The sequence below is a fragment of the Nanorana parkeri genome, unplaced genomic scaffold (assembly GCF_000935625.1).
Source record: "Nanorana parkeri isolate BGI_ZX_2015 unplaced genomic scaffold, ASM93562v1 scaffold719, whole genome shotgun sequence".
Classification (NCBI taxonomy): Eukaryota; Metazoa; Chordata; class Amphibia; order Anura; family Dicroglossidae; genus Nanorana; species Nanorana parkeri.
Window position 1 is genome coordinate 312,345 of NW_017306987.1, and position 20,976 is coordinate 333,320.

The 20,976-nt window shown below is 43.6% G+C and overlaps 1 protein-coding gene across 1 annotated transcript in view; it reads right to left on the reverse strand.

The window, feature by feature from the left end:
• GPSM1 (G-protein signaling modulator 1) overlaps positions 1-20,976 on the reverse strand; it is a 187,228-nt gene that overhangs the window by 54,498 nt on the left and 111,754 nt on the right. Inside the window, 1 exon segment of the mRNA XM_018564072.1 lies at positions 11,483-11,572. Coding sequence (XP_018419574.1) covers positions 11,483-11,572 — 90 coding nt within the window.

A 20,976-nucleotide genomic window follows, 5' to 3' on the forward strand; every position in this document is an offset into this window, starting at 1 on the left:
TGGAAAAGTAATATAAGAATGCATTATAGGTCAGGAGTTGGGAACTCTGGCTGCCTGAATCCTAAGAGTCCCGTGAGTAGCATTGCCCACCACCGTCCACCATAAATCCGCAGGACAGTGGATTTTTCAGCATGATATTTTGAGGTTAAATAGGCAATTTCTTCCTGACCTGGATGGAGACACTCTCACCTACTAAGTGCTAAGTGCAGCTGTCCTCACCTGCAGCAATCATGATAAATGACGTCTTGGCTATTCAATCGTTATTTATGGCCTTGGCGGTATGTACCCAGGTGGCTGTCGCAGTAGCTCATAACAAAACGTCGGCCGTTTTATAATGAACAGGACCAGCTTATCAGCCCACAGCAGATTATATCCAAGACTGGACAGAGGCTGAATAATGCTTTGGAGAACAATTAAATCCACCGTACACCTTACCTAAAATAAAGAGGGAGAAAGCACTGCAAATGTTAAGATAAACGCACATTCTTCAGCTGAATATAAACGGAGGACGAGCAGAATTTCCACCACACACAGGGGAAATAAAAGCCTAAATAAATGCTTGTGTGACATTTCTTTTCAGCTGTATACTTTTATACAAAGTACAACATTGACAACCACATTCCATATTGATAAGTAAGATGGTAATGAATAAGCTCACCGTTCCTATATCCAAGTACAATTTGATCTGTAATCCAATCATTCTCTGATCTGATTATACACACACAACGCAGGAGGTCTAAGCTATATGGGTAATTATTAGCTCAATCGTAATACTACAAATCAGCCGTAATGAATCACCAAGAATAGCAGATTGCTAACAAATAGATTAACTGGCTCTAAGCTACACAAAGACATTAGAGATTAATCATATATAGCATTATGCCATCATGTAGGTTTATAGTATTTCTATAGCAAAACCTCCATTTTTTTTAGTTTTGGATGGAGAATGGAATGCTTACCACTGTATAACTTTGAATTTCCCATCACTTCTGCCCTGGTGACAATAGTGATCAGGACAAAGTGAGAGGTAAATCTCCCAAGTGGGGCCACGGATAGCAATGGTGATGTGATGGTGTGGCCACAATGCTACACTGCTCCTGAAATCAGAGCAGCGTTGGTACTCTCATGTAGACTGTGACTGCATGTACTACAGTGGAGTGTAAAAAATATTACAGCGGGCGTGGCTCCAAGCATCATTACTGCTGATCCACAAGCCTGAAGCTTGTCAATCAGCACCTCCCCACGCCTAGCCCCACCCACTGCTTTCTGGATTGATAGTACTGCCTCTGTTGCTAACCCCACCCCTACCTTTGAGCTGCAGTGTATGGAAGGGGGAGTGAATGAGATACAAATGAACAAGGGTTTTGCTCACTCAGGGAAGGTGAAGGAAGTTTATTTGTTTTATTTTATGAGGCTTATGTATCACATAGTAACTGGATTTAGTATCTGTCTAGACTTACATACAGGAGGCTTTAGTTGTTCTTGTTTTACTCCTACTCCTAAGGGATCCATTTGTTCCATCTGTGAGTAATGGACTGCTCTTCTTAATCTGGCCATACACTGGTAGATTGTTGTACGAACATTCATAGGAAAAATCTCATCAGAACACTAGATAATGCCATCTAAGACTTGCCTAATGTCATTTGAAGTTTAGTTTGATTTTAACATTTGATTTTGAAATGAAATGAGTTTCCTGAGTAAAAACCACATTTACTGTAAACAATTTATCATCCTGCGCCTTCGATTTTTTTTTCGTCCCTACAATCGTTCATTTTACCCCATTATCTATTAGATTACTGATTTTAGTAGTGTTGCTGATGTTAGGCCTTTCAGCACCCAAAACGAAAGAATTGGTGTGCGCCATGCGGACTTTAACTACATAAGAAATTCTGTGAATCTCTTGTACTAAGGAATGTACATGGGTTGGTCATAAATAAAGTATTTTGAGATATTAAAAAATGAATAATGGGTGGATGGCTTATTTGAACACCAGCTGAGCTTAGCTTTCCTTTTTCAGCTGAGCTCTGGTCTCTATCCTGTTCCACAAAAGGGAACCTGTCACTATCATAAACCGTGCAGTACAATATACGCACCCCTCTATTAGTGGTTGAAGGCTTGTGCACTGTATTGTGGGAAGCTGGCAGAGTAACAGAGCTCCAACTCGGGTACACCTCAAAATTTGCATCTAGTGCCAGTTCAGGTTCAGAAGGCTATCATAGTAAGCAGTAGCGCCTTTTCCATGTGATACAGAAATGTGCTGGTACTCTGCAGATCCTCCTTTTAGGGGCCATACTCCACTTCCTTCAGTATATTGAGATAACATGTTTCCTATAAAGTATAGATTTCATATATCCTCTGGAAGATGCATGATACAGTGTTTTTGCCTGTCCTTTTAAAACATGATCCTGCACTTTAATTAGGTTAGAAAATGTGTTTTTTATTGTAATGTAACATAGTTAATGCATCACTGTGCCTGGCCTACATTTTCCAGGCATGTAAGCTACTTCTGGAAATAAACTGCACCAATTCATTTTTCTTATACAGGGCCTCCACTACGAGGAAAAGGGAGGAAAGGAAGCTAATGGATCTTCTTCTGTCTCGGTCCTCATTTGTGATGTTTGTGTTTCTAGTATTGTATTCCCAGTGTCTGTTTATCTCCCAGGAATGTGAATCAATAAAGACATGGAACAGACACAAATTACCGTTCTGCCATTCATTGAACAGTTATAGTACAATCCTCGAATTTCCTGACCGCTTTCTGCAGCAGAGATGATTATGATCATCAAGCTATAACAAAATGTAAAAGTCTCATTTTGTATCCTCTTTTATGTAAATTGCAGCTCTCTGAAACCTGACATGCTGATGGATAAAGGACCAAATCACAAATTGTATTGAAAAGTGCAGGTTGAAATTTAGGCCCGGTTCACACCTGGGCGTTTTGTAGCGCGTTCCTACGCTCTGCAAAACGCTCATACACCGAAATCCCATTATTTCCTATGGGTATTGTTCACACCTGGGCGTATTACAGGCAGTATGAACGTGCTACAAAACGCCCTACGCCCAAAGAAGTACAGGAGCTTCTTTGGGGCGTTTTTGTCGCGCATTTCCATTGAGATACAGCCAAGTAGCCCTCGGAAACGCGCGTTTGTCGCACGTTTTTTTTTACCGCGAATCACGGTAATAACACACAACACGAAACGCGCATATCCGATACGCCTAGGTGTGAACCCAGCCTTAGAGTTTCAGTGCACATCGCCATAAACTGTTTTCTGAGGAGCTATCAATGCACCTGTTGCAAAGCACATGTAAAATACTGCATGCAGGAGTTTAGGCATTCGATGCCAGATCATTCCACACCAGCATGTGGGCGGGAGAATCAAGTGGTTTTGAGCACACACAGGTATGAATGGGCCTTTCTGTTGCTGCTCCCCTATCCCTGTGTCAGGGGGACAGCAGCTCAGTAAAGCCCTGCAGGGATCATGTGGTTCCGGTGACACAACAAAAGAAATATGCTGATAGTTGGCCGGTTTTGAGCTGTGAGGGATGCAAAATAAATCTTTATCAATGGATATATATGGAGGTGTATGTTCTTGGATTGATTTATAACTCATGTAAGCCCTCAGAGGCAGGGCCCTCCTTACCATCTTGCCTTGAATAGTATTGTAAAGCGCTGCGCAAACTGTTGGCGCTATATAAATCCTTTATAATAATACAGCTCAGTGCATGTCTACAGGAATGCTGTATTTCAGAAGCCATGGGGTGCCTGGAGTCGATATCTTCTTATGTATCAAATACATAAGAGTAAAAGAAGGTGTAGTCATTCAAACTTGTCCATGTGCTCCTGTCTGTAAAAAAAAAATGGGCTCGTCCAAGGACAACATTTCCTAGGGACAAATATAAAAACCCGTGGACTGCCCTGGAATACCCATGTTGTTTAAAAACATTTATGCAAAAACATACAAGTTTCCCCCTAGATCAGGGGTACAGGGTGACACGGCAGCTGTGATGAAACTACAGATCACATCATGCCTCAGAGTCAAGCCTGTGGCTGTCAAAATCTTGCAATGCTTTATGGGGCTTGTCGTTTTACAACAGCTGGAGTGCCAACGCTGCCTACCACTGCCCTAGATGGTCTAAACCATGTTAAAGACCCAAAAATACAGAGAGGATACAATCAAAGTTCAAACAAGGCAAGCAGAGATGGGAAACCAGGTTCACACAATAGACTTTGGAACATTTACCAAAAACTCAATCATTTTTGGGTGGAGTGATCTATTAAAACAGCTGCTCATAACAAACCTCTTTATCCACTGACAGATTGGTGTTTACTCTTGAAGGATCTAAGACACGGTGCAGAACACGTCTGCAGATAAGTGTTGTCTGAGGTTTTGGCTTATTTTCAGGAAAGAGCAAATTAAAATTCATGCTCAAAAACGTCATTTATAAACAGTACCTCCGCTGTCTTTCTGGAAGAGACAATAAAGGCGGAAAGATATATTGGCATAAATGTGTGGCTTGTCTGTCCACCTTACAGTGTCTTAATTTGCACAAGTTAATACGGGAGTCCTGAGCACACAGTGGTGCCGGCAGAACCCAGAGCTAACGAGAAACATTGCTGAGCTTGCCTGAGGGTTCCCGGACATTGCAGGTGTCTCTATATCAAATCTGACGGTGGACAATTCTCTGAAATCCTTTCCAGCGACATTTCTGCGGAAGTTTCAGCCAACTGTTAAGCTGGCCATACACCAGTAGAATTTGTTTGAAAAAAAATGCATTTTCAGAATGTTCATTCGATTTTCTGATAGTTAGGGAGGGTCATATCATTTTTGACCGTAATGATGAAAATAATCGGAGGAACACGACGTAAACATTTTGAACCAATTAAAGTGACATTAAACCCTCAGATTTTTTAACATAAACCAATACTGTAATGTGTGCCTTACTGTAATCCATGGTTGTTTCCCTTCTCTTTGCTGCTCTTCCTTTTAAATCTGTATCTGTTCTCATGCTGGGCAGAACTTCTGTTTTGCAGCAGACTGCCTTGTCTCTGGAATGGATACACGGTGTCTGTGTATAGGTTTGTAACCTGAGCCAGCACTACAGGAAGAGGCACTGAGCTGCAAAGGGAAGTTCTCCCCCAGCATGAGAAGAGATGAGGATTTAAAAGGAAGAGCAGCAAAGAGAAGGGAAACTACCATGGATTACAGTAAGGCGCACATTACAGTATTGGTTTATGTTAAAAAATCTGAGGGTTTAATGTCACTTTAACAAAGTTCTAACAGTGTGATTTTTGTTCGAGAAAATCCATTTGTTCCAAAATCTAACAATGGCATCATGAAATGTTTATTAATTACAAGTATTTATATAGCGCTGACAGTTTACACTGCTCTTTACACAGTGTGCATTCACATCAGTTCCTGCCCTCAAGGAGCTTATGATCTAAGCAACCTATCTCATATGCACATATACACACATATAAGGGCCAATTTAGACAATGCCCAATTACCATCCAGCATGTCTTCAAAGTGTGGGATAAGGGCAGGTTCACACCATTTTCCAGACCAGATCTGGTCCAGAAAGTGGTGTGAACCTGCTCGTAGTTCCAGTGCATTCCAGACCAGACAAAATGAGACATGCAGTATTTTTCTGGTCTGGTCTGGAAAGGACTGTGCTGGTGTGAACAGGGGCCAGAAATAGCATACGGATACATTAGGATGCATTTTGGGTTCGGAAACCATCTGGTCTGATCTGGATGAGGTGTGAATGGGCCCTGAAACCGAGTAGCCTGTGCAAACCTACACAACCCCAGGGAACACATGCAAACTCCTTGCAGATAGTGCCCTGACCAGGATATGGAATGGGGACCCCCCAGTGCTGCAAGGCAGAAGTGCTAACCACTAAGCCAATGTACTTACAAGATTCTTTTGTATGAACGTTCATATGACATTTTACCAGCGTAGGGCCAGCTTTAGATCTCGCTGTCTAACCTACACTACAAAATGAAGTAATTTGGTTGTTATGGACAACACAGAAACTTCTTTGTTTAGATACCCACGTAAAAGACATCAGCTCAATATAAATAATCCTATCAAGCCATTTACAAGGGGCAGCCATATTCTTACAGTACATATTGCAGGCTCTGCTCATACTGATATAATTATAATGATTTGATATAAATGTATATATATATGCGAATATCTTTTGTGCTTTGGTGATCCTCTTATGTTCCTGCAAGTCCACCAGACGGGGCCGGACTGCAATCAGGCTGTTCTCTGCAGTCTCTGATGGTGTAAAACACAATCTCCCTGCAAGCTAGAGACCATGTGATCTTTACCTAGACTTTAGGTTACATTAGGGAGCAAGACAGATGAAACATTTTATCAAAATCAAAAGGTAATTTGGTAATGCTTATGTGTTGTCTGTTGATTCAAGTGAAAGAGGGATTGTAATGACAGGCCTGCTTCAATCTTTAAGTTTTGTTTTGTACGATGTCTATAGCTTGCTCTCGCCCCCATTTTTCCCCAGCCTGTCGTCACTGTGGTATTCGAATTTTCTGCATTGTTCTGCAATATGTATCCTCTTCTCTCATAAACTCACAAGATAATTATGTCCTATCAGCTCATTGTGTGAATAATTAGCATGTAAATCAAATGTACTCCTTCCTCTGTTCCAGCTCACCTCTCGCTTAACTCATTTGATACGATTATTAAAGCTTTCCTCGAATAGAAGGGCACAGCTGAGAGTAGCTAGTGTAGAACAGGAATAGCAGGAATGGAAGCTTCAAAACTATTTAAATGCTGGTAAAAAACAAAAAAGGTTTCCACCTACAAAATCCACAAGGTGACCAATCATGGATTTATTCCGTCATGCAACGCTGTACTGAAATGAATTTTCTACCATTTTTTGGGGACAGATAGAGCTTTATTTTGGTGGTATTTATTCACCACTTTCTAATGATACAGGAGTACATTTTGTAATGTACTCCTATAATCAAAAATGCACCATAAGCTTACAATTTAATGTAATATACTGTGGGCGGGGCTAAACTCTGTGTTGAGAAGCGATCCCAACAATATTATTGGGATCCTCTTCCCCTATTGAGTGTCAGCAGCTTGCAGGAGCTGCTGCGCATTCATGAGAACCTGTGCAAGCACAGCAGCTCAGGGCACATCCTATCAGAGTTTATTCATGTCAGGTCACAGGTCTACAAATACTTCCACATCCATCTATTATTATCTAGTATTATCTGGAGACAGCAGTGTGGAGGGGAGAGGGGGGACAAAGGACAAACTGCAGGATGGATGTGCTAGTGTTCAAAGACTTGTGACCTGACATTAATAAACTTCTCATGAACGTTGAAGCAGCTCCTACAAGCTGCTGTCACTCAATGTGACAGGAGGATCCCGCGATTGCTTCTCAGCACAGAACTTAGCCCCGGCCACAGTATATTACATTGAATTGTAAGCTTATGGTGCATTTTTTATTACATGAGTACATTGCAAAATGTACTCTTGTATCATTAGGAAGCTAAAGATGCAAAAAAGGTGTGCCCCATAGTTCTATGTATGAATTGATTTTGGACATTAAAGGAGAACTATGGGGTCAGGGCTTTTCCCCATAGTTCTCCTAAGGGTCACGGGAGAACACAAACTAGCGTTCTCCTGTGACCCAAAGCTCAGTAAACAGCTTGCGATATACCGAGACGCAGCAGCTGGGACTGATCCCGGCAATACTGTCTGGATCCACCCAGCTGCGGTATTTGCAGTTGGCTCTGCCTATCCAGAGGCAGAGCCAGCTGTGCCCGCCCCCTCCCCCGTCCGTTTCGCCAGTCAGCACTGGAGGATCGAAGCGGGGGGGGAATCCCTGCAAGGCGCTGTGAGTCACAAATCTCTGCAGGGATAGATCGAGAAGTGAGCGAGCGACAGGATTTGTGTTCGCTCACTTCCTGATCTACTGAGTCGACCTGTGACAGTTTCATTGTCACAGGTCGGCTCAGATTATGAGGCTGAGTGAAAATCACTCGCCTCATAATTCTCCTTTAGGCCCCATTCACACGTAGCGACATACCTTTTGCAGCGGCCGGGATAGCGCGACTTTCGGGGGAGACGATCCAGCGACGGTAGCGCGACCTTCTCCGTCGGGCTCCATAGAAAAAAGCAAAATCCGCCGAAAAAAGGGTCCTGTAGAAGCGACCTGCGACCGCGACGAGCGACACGGAGCTAAGACAGCTCCGTTGAATATCATTGGCCGGCGACTTCTCGCGATATCGCGCGGCAAAAATGCGCGATATCGCGGCGGAAATCGCGCGATATATCGCTATGTGTGAATGGGGCCTTAAAGATGAACTCTGGGCAAATAAAATCTTAACCCGTGCACGGCAAGGGTTAAGTATTCGATTTGTCTAGGGAGCTAAATTAACAGTTATACCGAACCGCAATCCTAGACCGGCCCCTTTAGCCCCCGCTCTCCCTCTGCTCCAGCAGTCTAAGGGCTTGTGAGCCATCACGTCCAATACAGTTTATAGAACGTGAGGACGCCGGGGGACATTCCATTACTGGAGCGAAGGAGGAGGCAGAATGCAGTGACCGGTTCATGGGGGCTGCGGGGATCGCAGTTCAGGTGAGTATATATTTATGTTATTTTAGCTCCCTAGACAAAATGAGCACTTAACCCCACTGCAAGGGTTAAGATTTTATTTGCCCAGAGTTCTTCTTTAAGGCCTTTGTTTTTGCAATCGGGAGTCATTTGATTTAATGTGGTTTTTCTGAAATTGGGAGATGTCAAATGGTTTTATTTTATTACAGTTTTAATATAAATATTATTTTGTAATTTTAAAAAGCTGTGGCCCAAACATTGAAAAGATAAAAGAATATGTATTGGTGTTTTTTTATTGAGTGAAAATATTTTTGCAGGTAGGTAGTGGAACCCAAGCTCTTACACTTGGTAAAACCCGGGCCAAGTGTTCAAATTCACAGAAAAAGATTAAGAAACATACAATTTCTGTATGGATGGTGGATATTCCTGAATGTTATTTTGCATTAAGCAACTTTTTAGTTGCTGTAGCCGCCTCCTATAATGTAATAAACACTTCTTTTATTTCCTTGGAGTGTTTATCAGCCCTGAAAAGGATGCTTTAAACAGGCTCTCAGGAACTCAAAGAAACCAGCATTTAGCTTTAGTGGCAATTTAATGACAAGTCACCTTTCATCTCTCCATTAGCGTAATCAAGCATTGTTATCCGCACCTCTGTTGTATTTCTTTTAATGGTTAATGGGACATGCTCCTTACTTTAAACGTTCGCCCGGCAATTATTGGCGTGTCATCCTAATCTCCTGTAACATGCCCGGGTGTGCTGCACGGCTGCATGAGCAGCTTCTACAAAAGTAGCACAGCAGCAGACTGGCACATTTGTGGTTATTAAGATCTCGTACACACGGGCATTTCAAGCAGATTTTAAACACATGAAGACACACAGACAAATGACATCAACTGTTTTCTAAGCTGCTCAACTCTTTGTTCAATTTTTACCCATGTACAAAGAGGAACCTATCAAGGTTGCTGTTTCTTGGCATAGCAGAGGCCAAGAAACCTTCAGTGCTGGATGATATATTTATCCCACTCCTGAATGCGGCCTTCCTGGGCATCTGGCAGTTTCTCGTTAATGTCCTGTTTTTGATCTTGAGATTTTTTTTAAAATTGGTTTTAACTTCCTGCAATGACTTTCTTGGCATTAGCATGTAGATGCAAAGAAACATGAACAACCAATGCATGTAAACCCAATACAACATGACTACAAAACACCAGAGTGGTGACAAAGCCAGGAAAAAATAAATACATGCAGGTAACAAACCACCAGTCAGTGGCCATGCAAATGTTAGAAGGTGGTGATAAACACTGGTTTTCCTGCCTATAAAGTAACAGTTGTGAAAATCTCTGCAGATTGAACGCCAATTGTTCCCCTTTCTATGGAGAAAAGGAAACCAACCTTCCATCCTGCATGCACTGCATCATCAGCATTTCCAGCTTTCAGATGGTTATTCTTACCAAGTGTTTAGCCAGTCTACAACCAGCCCAACACCTCTGCTATTTCAGTTATGACTGGCCACTTTCATCTTTTTGGTAACCCATATAAATGCCAAAAGGCACCACTTGCTGTGGAGTTTTGCTCTTTCTATCGCATTCTTCTAATGTAAAATGCATGGAAAATTCAGTAAGACCCATATCAGCAGCAGGCAGGGGCAGCCAAGAACCCAGATGTGGAGCATTCACAGTAGAGTCCCTGTGAAATATACAAATCTGGCCAATGATTCAATCTGCTGCAAGTAGTTTAGTGGCTGTGTTGCCTTAACGTGCTTCAATAAGTAAATGCTGTGTTCTTCTGGACATTAGTTTGAGATATATCCGAGTCCACTCACAATTCATTGCAGGTGCAGCTGACTTGCTCTAGCTGCTTTTGCATTCCCACAGACTTGTATGTATAGAGAGAAGTGAACAGAGCCTGTCCACAATGGCCCCAAGAGTGCATTTTCCACCCTTAATTATAGACAGTGAAGCCAATAAATGCCATGCCAGTGTACACAGGAAAACAGAAGAATCCTCTTATTTTGCATGAAATTACACGATAACGTCCTGCTTACCAGGTGTGGCATTTGGACTCGAACATCCATAGCGTCGACTGGGGCGCAGTCCTGAGATTGGGCGTCTGCGGAACATTGATTTTCCTTGTATTTCCTGTTCCTTGCTGGTCTTGTATTCCGGTCTTTCCGTAGGTCTGGCATGTGATGGCTATCACCGTTCTGAGTCTGTGACAAAACAGATTGGAGATATTTGCTTCAGTAAAAAATATATTCAGACTGCCTTTGCTGACCTCTTCATTTAAAAGTGTTAGGTACCAATGTGTTATACTGATCCGCTGTCAATTTTATACTTTGAGTCACTAAGCTGGAACAAGTGTGCAACTTCACTGGTTGTAAGGTTAATCCAGGTCAATGGCTCAGGAGGTATGGAAGCCAGAGGCAGCCAGTCAGATAGCATATCATGAGGAGGGCAGCAATGGCAGCGTACATATTCCTCGCTGCACAGGTTTCCCATAAAGCAGATGTTTACAAGTGGAAAAAGGCTTAAACCAATGTTTATTTTGGGTGTGCATTTCCACTGGGGAGATTTCCCTTCTCTTCCTGTCCCAAAAGGAATTCTCTATAAAATAATGGGACACAAAGTAAGGAGACAGACAGGAATACACATTTGACAGGGGTTTTAACACTTTCCTACTCTATCCAAAATGGAAAATAAAAAGTTTGCCTTGACATTTACTTTAGGCTGCTTGTCACAGAGAGGGTAACGCACAGTACAACTCACTGAAGCCTCAGGAGGACTACACACTGAGAAAAAGGAAGTTTTTTTTCTTAAAGCCCCTTTCACACAACACCAGAGGAAACTTAGCTAGCTGACAGCAGGTTTTGTCTTACAGTGTGCTTTTCACAAGCATTTCTGTTCCTCACCTTCTCTGAAGGAAGTTTTATTAGGTCCAAGCTGTCCATACTGTTCCGGTGGAGCCTCTTGGGTCTGGCACCTACAAAAAAGAAAAATACTATTAAAGAAAACCTGTCATTTACAACTGCGCACCAGTCAGATATCTCAGTAGATAGCATACCAGTTACATTACAGTTGCACATATGGACATGGAAGTTCATCTTCGTGTGAATACTCATAGTAGGATCAGGCCATGTACTAGCAAAAAATGCTCATTGTGTTTGAGAAGCTGCAAAAGCATAATCACACTACCAAATACTACTATAGTGTCTCTAAGTGATCACATGACATCACACTGACAACTTTCACTGCACTGGATGAGAGTGATCACATGACATCATTACATTAAATTGTCTCTTAGTGATCACTCGACTCGCAGTACATTAGCCAGTTTGCACTACACGGTTTCTGATGGTGAGCAATTGGCACTGTAGTTAAACTAGTTTAATTCTAAGCAACACAAAATGAGTAGGGAATTAGCACAGTTGTTTTTTTTCTCCATTAGAGAAGTGACAGCTAAAATATTACTGGGCAATATGACAACTACTACATTCTGCTAGTTTCAAAATGTATAGAGCCGATTTAGCAAAGTGTATAAAAATAAAACGGCCCTAAGATACCCAATCAAACTAACACTTCAATTGGTAGCTATGAAGCAATACAGACATGTGTTATGAAAGACATTTTGATATATAAGCTCATTGCTAGAATCCATCTGCAGCCTCAGGCCGGCTCTCTCTTCTAATTAATGTCACTTTTTGGCTTTCATAATCCGATTCTTCAATATGTAATTTAATCTTCTTAGAGCTAAATAAACAAATGCAGATCTTAGAATATTTATGTGGAAGAGCTTTTATGCTCTAAAACACAAGTGTTTGGATTGGTCCATCCAAGAATGGACCCCAAATCTCCGGGTAATGGGTTTATCACTTCATTTTCTTTTTTGTTTCCCATACATTATCTGTTTCCTTTTCATTTATCATCTTGTTACCTCTATGTTTTTATATTGGCAGTACTTTACTATTCTCACCCTTGGACTTTTCACTATTTTGTAATGTTAGCAACCTAGAATTAAAATGGATTTAATTGGGATGCTAGTTTAATAAACACAACAAACAACACTTTTTTGTTTAATTCCAGGTTATAACAATACAATATTTAGAAAACTCCAGGAAAACGGTTTTAGGCCTCATTCACACTGCCGCGCATATACGCGTGTACGTGCGTATTGTACCATATGCAACATATGCAAATAAATGGCTCCATACACATAGCGGCTTATGGAGCCGTATATTTGTGTAGCGTATATATGCGCAAAAACAGAATGGAAACGAGATGCGTCTGGGCAGCGTATTTCTGCGTATTTCACGCGCATACGCATGTTTGCCCATGTATACGCGCACAGTACATTCAAATTTCCATTAGGAATGATGCATTCTGGCAATGCAAATAGTGCACGCATCGTATATACGTGCATAGACGCGTATATATACGCAATATACAATTTTGCTTGCGTTGTGTGTGAATGAGGCCTTACTGAGATCCGTTTACAGATATACTTAAGTAACAGCAAACATTATACATTGGGCATCTAAATTATAAACTGCAGCAACCAAAAGCAAGAAATCAAATGTTGGATTATTGATGTCAGAGCACTAAAAGATGAATTCAGAGTGACTACTATGGGTAAATGCAGTTTGCCTGAAGAGCTAAAAACCTGTCCATACAGAGTCTGCTTGAATGCTGATCTTGAGCCCCCCTCCCCACTGCAGAGTGGCGACTCTAGGAACAATATATAGGGGGGCACATAAGATACCACAGTCAAAACTGGGGGGGCACTAATAATTTTCACCATTAAATCATACCACTGAAAAAAAACTAATAAAGTATATATAAATAAGATTACAAGTATGAGAGTAATGCGGTATGCAATGATTATATATATTACAATAAAAAGGTATGGGTATGTAGACATATTGGTTAGCAACTATTTGACCCTGTAGTTCTGAAACTGTATAGAGGACTATAAAACCCAACAATACATTATACAGCAATGCAGAATACCACCAAGTATAAAGCACTACAAATCCCAGCAATACATTATACAGCAATGGAGAATGCCACCGTCGGCTATAGAAGACTACAAATCCCTGTAAAACATCACAGCAATGCAGAATACCACCAGCTGAATACCACCAGCTATAGAGGACTACAAATCCCAGCAATACATTATACAGCAATGGAGAATGCCACTGTCAGCTATAGAGCACTACAAATCCCAGCAATACATTATACAGCAATGGAGAATGCCACCGTCAGCTATAGAAGACTACAAATCCCTGTAATACATTCACAGCAATGCAGAATACCACCAGCTATAGAGGACTACAAATCCTAGCAATACACTATACAGCAATACAGAAAAATACTATTTGTTATAGAGCACTACAAATCCCAGCAACACATTATGCAACAATGCAGAATACCATTATCTATAGATGACCGGTGCTGGGTCCCGTATCCTGGTCCTCGGTGCCACGAAGCTCTGGGCCAGTCCCTGGGCACACCAGTAGCACATGGGCCCGCGCCTGCTCCTCATTAATGGGCTGCTCCTAGGATTTCATATAATATATACAGGGCTCAAAATTTCAAGTCCTGAGCTACTAGCCAGGCCATAGTACTTTCAGGTGGAATACAGCTTCATAACATATCAGTTAGGGAACTACAAGTCCCAGCATGCCCTCATTGCCCCTGTACAACAACCAGATTACAGGGACAATGATGGCATGCTTGGACTTGTAGTTCCTTAGCTGATATATATGTGTGGGGTACAGTTCCAGTAGATATATAATATGGCGGGGGGGAACATTTTTTCTGCCGCGGGTGCCCAAAACTCTGATTACGCCACTGGGTGGGAGTGTCATGGTCTGGGGCTGCATGAGTGCTGCCGGCACTGGAGAGCTACAGTTTATTGAGGGGACCATGAATGCCAACATGTACTGTGACATACTGAAGCAGAGCATGATCCCCCTCCCTTCAGAGACTGGGCCGCAGGCCAGTATTCCAACATGATAACGACCCCAAACACACCTCCAAGACGACCACTGCCTTGCTAAAGAAGCTGAGGGTAAAGGTGATGGACTGGCCAAGCATGTCTCCAGACCTAAACCCTACTGAGCATCTGTGGGGCAACCTCAAACGGAAGGTGGAGGAGCGCAAGGTCTCTAACATCCTCCAGCTCCGTGATGTCGTCATGGAGAGGACTCCAGTGGCAACCTGTGAAGCTCTGGTGACCTCCATGCCCGAGAGGGTTAAGGCAGTGGTGGAAAATAATGACGGCCACACAAAATATTGACACTTTGGGCCCAATCTTTTTCAGATCCTCAGAGAGTTCTTTGCCGTGAGGTGCCATGTTGAACTTCCAGTGACCAGTATGAGAGAGTGAGAGCGATAACACCAAATTTAAAACACCTGCTCCCCATTCACACCTGAGACCTTGTAACACTAACGAGTCACATGACACCGGGGAGGGAAAATGGCTAATTGGGCCCAATTTGGACATTTTCACTTAGGGGTGTACTCTCTTTTGTTGCCAGCGGTTTAGACATTAATGGCTGTGTGTTAAGTCATTTTGAGCGGACAGCAAATGTACACTGATATACAAGCTGTACACTCACTACTTTACATTGTAGCCAAGTGTCATTTCTTCTGTGTCGTCACATGACATGATATCATCAAATATTTACAAAAATGTGAGGGGTGTACACTCACTTCTGTGACGTACTGTATATATAGATATACCATAGAATGTTCCGGTCACCTCAATATATACTCAACAGAAAGATCGATGAGAATGGCTATTCCCATTGGATGTCTCTAATAAAGTAATATTGCACCAGAGAAGGTGCTTTTCTTTGCTTGTATCCTATTATTTGTATATCAGGGTGACCAGAGCATTCCATTATATATATATAGATTTATTGGGGTGACCAGGGCATCCTGTTGAGTATATATTGGGGTGATTGGAAATTCTATGATAGATATATATACATATATTGTGGTGACCAGAACATCCAAATAAATATATATCACATGACCTTGGCATCACTACATTGTGACTTCCAGCCCCCTCCCAATGTGACAGTTGGAGCCCCATTTCAGATCCGACGCTGTGATGTCACAGCGCTCCCCTCCGGCCTATATAGAGGATCGCACAATCACTGCAAAGTCAGAGGCTTTGTTTCCCCTTGTGAGAGAGAAAGCAATTTTTTGGCCAGCGTTTTCATTGAGCGATTTTTTACAATGATGCGTTTTTTTAGGAGGAGAGCACAGGTTTCCCCTAATTCCATCAAGGAGGAACCTCCGCAGAGAGCGGACCCCTCGGCTGAAGACCGCCAGGGTCGTTTTTTTAGGAGGAGAGCGAGGGTTTCTCCTAATTCCATCAAGGAGGAACCTCCGCAGAGAGCGGACCCCTCGGCTGAAGACCGCCAGGGTCGTTTTTTTAGGAGGAGGAGAGCGCAGGTTTCTCCTAATTCCATCAAGGAGAAACCTCCGCAGAGAGCGGACCGCTCGGCTGAAGACCGCCAGGACCATTTTTTTAGGTGGAGGAGAGCGAGGGTTTCCCCTAATTCCATCAAGGAGGAAGCCCCGCAGAGAGCGGACCCCTCGGCCGAGGACCGCCAGCCCGCTGCAGAGCCCGATATCGCTGCCCCGCAGAGGGGTAAGCGCGGGACGATTGTGCGGGGCGCAAGGACCATTCTGCGCAGAATCTTTCCTTTTCTAAGGAAAGAAAAGAAGGAAGATGAAGCATTAGGTAAATATGATGATCATGAGATAGACGACACTATCATGTCCTCCTCTGTAAATCACACCTAGCAGTAGGAGAGGATTGGACCACATCAGCCATTGATTCCTGCAGAAAGTTAGGAGTTGAAGTGATCCCTTCTATTGGAGAATTTCATTTATTAGCTGAAAATATCAAAAAAACGCTCCTTGCCCCGGTGTATTGGCTTTGTGCATTGAGCCTATAGAATGTTGCCCATGTCACCAAGCTGTAACAAGGCTTCGCAGGGTGTAAACTTTAATGATTTATTGTCTACGTATTACTGATCCCAATCATTCATTCATTTGATTGGACGGTCATGTGACTTTTAAATCCACATCCATTGCCCTGTCATTTGGCAGTTGAAGCCCGGCTGTGGCTTGTAAAGTCACAGCACTGGAGCAGCTTGTGCATGGCAACCAATAAGCTTCCTCTCTTCAGTTTGTTCAGTTATGATTTAAAATTCAGAGAGAGAAGCTAATTGGCTGCCGTGCGCAGCTGCTCCGGATTTTGTCTGCTTCAGTTTTGATAAATCCCCTTCATTGAATTTGTTTCCCCGGATCAGAGGAAGCCATTTTTCTCTGCCTTGCCATTGCTCCCCATTTTTTGGATAACACGGTATTCTCATAGGAGGAGAGGAACGGGTTCCCTTAAATCCATCACAAGCGGATTCTCCACAGGGAAGCCCACTGCACGGCCTGTTACTAACGCCCCCCACAAAGTGGTGGGCATGGGGCAATTGCAAGGAGCATTGGGGCAATTCTAGACAGAATCTGCCGGTTTACACCAAAATAAGAAGGAGATGCATCTTTGTATATATAATATATGAAACTACAAACATGTTTGTACAGTAATACACATCGCTAGGACTGCGTACATCACACAGATGGCATTGACTTACATGGAAGAAAGAGAATACCTTTCAATGTCCACTGATTCCTTGTACTATAGAAAATTCTAAATATGATTTGTTTTTCTCCCCCAAGGACCAGTCGCTGACCAATCGCAGAGTGCCATCGAGATAGGTTCCTTGGCTTCAGCCAAGTGGCCAGCTGCACCGGCACCTTCCATCAGTGCCAATGAGCCCTATCCATCGGCTGCAGCCATCTTTGGCAGCGACCAGACTCCGGTGCCTTCCTCCGGACCCTTTTGTGGGTGGCACATTAAGGTAAGATTGATGATAGGTCATGCTGGAGCCGAGGTTGGCTTAGCACTGAGGACAGTCAGTGACGTAGCCAGGCCCTATCAGCTCAGCCCCATCCATTCATATACCTATGTACTATATCTGTAGGATGGAGTCACCTGATCATCTTTAGCTTTGATTGCTTCATGGTTAGTTTTTTTCCCCCCCGTTTTTAACCCTCATTTTTCTTTTCCATCAGAATCCTGACAGCAGAAATCCTCTGCGGCTTACTCCACCTTCATAGCAGAGGAATCCTGCACAGGTAAGGATCGGGATCATACGATGACAATGGAGTATAGACCTCCTTTTTCATCTTTTCTCTTGGGACCCGAGTCTTCCCTAATGATGGATTGACACACAAAGCTTACCGTTTTCCTTCTCTTTGCAGGGATTTAAAGCCACAAAACATACTCCTGGACAGCAGAGGCTATTGCAGAATTTCTGACTTTGGCCTGTCTGTCCCGGGTATGTTTCATCCTCAGCTGATCACTGGTCCTGTCGGTACCCTAATCTATATGGCCCCTGAGGTAAGAAACTGTCTGCTGACTTCATTGTAGTGTTTGTCTAGACACAAGCTTCAGTCACTGCTGATGGCCTGCAGTCCTTCCTCACTCCACTTGTCCTGGTGGCCATTGTCACCGGGAAAGAAAGGAATGGGAAACGCAAAGTGAAGAGAAATCAAACCGATTCTCATCTCCTCTTTTAAACTCCACCTCTAATTTTCACAAGTTCCGACTTTAATTTGATGCTTCATGAGCAAACCCATTGGGATGAAATCCGTCACTTTTTCATCCTAAAACTCCCAGTCAAATCAGGATGCTTGGGAGGCTCCATACATTGCATATGCCGGCGCTGTGTCATTTCTGTCCTCTGCTTGGTCTGACAATGTACTCATCTTTCCTCTTTTCTGTTCCACAGGTCTTAAACGACCTACCATATGGATTGACAGCGGGTTATTATTCCCTGGGGGTTATTTTGTACGAGATGGCGATAGGCAAACACCCGTTCTATCGCCCTGACATGGACTATCTCATGTTCAAAGATGTTGTCTTGCGCAAAACCACGGAAGTGTGGAAACCATCAGACGGACATCACCGGACTCCTTATTCACATTCTTCAACTACAGCATCAATGTGGATCCAGTTCCAGCCAACTGACTTCGTAAAAATGAATGGACCTAGTTCCTAAAGGTACAAACTAGAACTCCAATTCCCCATACACTGTAGTCCTGACAGAGCTTGCCGTTCTGAAGTCTCCTAAACATGAGCAATGCCTTTTCGAATAGGGGTTCCTTCCCGTCATCCAAAAATCCCAGTCCCGTCTTTACCCCCCCCCCCCCCCAACGGGCGAAAGCAGCGCAGCCGACGGAGTCATGCTTGAACTGTAAAGGGCTGGGTGGAAGAGGGAGATGGGACTGCCACTGTTGGATGTTGGGAAGGGATGCTTCTGGGAAGGTACTGTTCATTCTTAGGAGACATCTGGATGGTGGGCCCTGTCAGGACTGAAAAGGGCGAGTCCTAGTTTGGATCTTTAGAAACGCGTCCATTCCTGGTTCTGAATCTACTTGAATAGAACTAGATCCCTGTTGATGCTCTGAATGGAGAACAAGGATAAGGAGTCTCTGCCGGGGGTAACGTTTCATCAATTGGAGGCCTTTGCCTCTCCCCCAAGTGCAGCTTTTCATTGAGATGGTTTTCACCAAAATATACCTGGCTGTTCATTTTCATCTGGGCCGGCACTGTAGACTGCTGATCCAGGCAGAATCCCATTCAGCAGATTAAAGCAACATCATTTCTTGGGCTGACAACAAGCATGCTGATAGGAGGAGAAAGCACACTGATGGAGAGATGAGCTGATCGCTGTACTGCTTTCACTGCTGCAGCTCTCACCCTGAAGGAGCCGCGGGTATAACCGGATCGTTGTCACTGGTCTGATCTTCAGCTGACCCACTAGCATTCAACCGCCCTCTTCTAGTACCCACAAACTGATGTCCACTCGAGTAATGCAATGCTGAATAACTTTTATTGACATCTTCTTACTGGGTAGAGAGGGTATAGGGATCCTAGACATCCCGGGTGCAACAGACATGGACTCCAGATTTACCAGACTTTGTTAGCATCTCAGTGTAGATCCACCTGCATTACAGCAAATAGCAATTGGAGTAACGGATGAGCAGGAGATGAGCACAGATCCTCAGCAGGAGAGACACCAGCCATGCTACAGAGGTCCTCTATGTTCCAGGCACCTCCAGCAGACATCAGCTTCTCTGGTTCTCTTCTCTGGAAAACAACACAGGCCTCCTCTATACTGGAGGCCACAGGGAAACTCTTCCCACACTCCAGCCTCTGCCCACCACCAGGCCTCAAGCCTATTGTGGGGATGGTCCTAATTCATGGCTGGTCCCAGGTAGTCTGAGCACATGGCAAATCCCTCCAGTATATGTACCCTATCCCAGTATGCACCACTGGTTGAGAGAAACCCAGTGATTGGCTGCTGCACTGTACATACACTGCAATGCCTCTCATTGGCTGGCCCACAATATAGCACTCCGTCCAGGTGAGGTACAGGAAATGCCAGAAACATGGAATTAACCAGATAAATGCCACTAAAATCCAGCCAGACTGACTACAGCCCCGACTATTACTAAATGTCTAATAGCCACCTCACAGAAGGTGACGGGGGCTACACTGCAATTGTCCAGTCATAGACTGGGGCGGGTCAAGGACGTCCTGGGCTCACAGCAAGTGGGTCGATTGAAGCTGGCCATTAGACCCTAAGCACAACAAGTGCCGGAAAACCAAGCACTGCATGGACAACCTATGGACTGAATTGTAAGATTTCAGCAAAACAGACGCCTCTGGACCACCTATAGTGGTCGACTTATTTGAGCTTATTTTGTCAATTTTAAATAAAAATGTTCTCAAAATGTAATTATTGGTGTTTCTGCCCTTTCTACTTGTTAAAGGTTAGGTGTGGGGGGAGGGGAATTCTAATCCCAGAATGGACTTTTCCATCAGTCCTTGGTCAGGGTTGGGATTCGGGGCTACTAGGGGTGCTTTCAATCTGTCACATGCGGTGGGAAGCACCATAGAGTATAAACTCCTTTGGAGATTGAAATGGGGGGCTGGAGCTGAAGACACCCGGGAGAGGACTGTGAACCTTTGGCCTGGGAGATAAACACCACCAACCAGCCTTTGAATGGTAGGGACATACTGGCTTCTGTTGGCTAAAGAAAGTCTACCATGCTAAGTGTGTTCGATTGCATGGATTGGTATTGGGCATAGTGAAGGGGGATGTTCCTACGGGACGTGGCTTATTGTCGCACGCTTCCCATTGGTAATATCACTCACATGATCCCGGCACACCTTTGCTCCCTTCACCCCAGTTGCTGGTACCCCAGGGCTCGTCTCCAGTCACATTGAGTGAAGAAGGGCAGCAT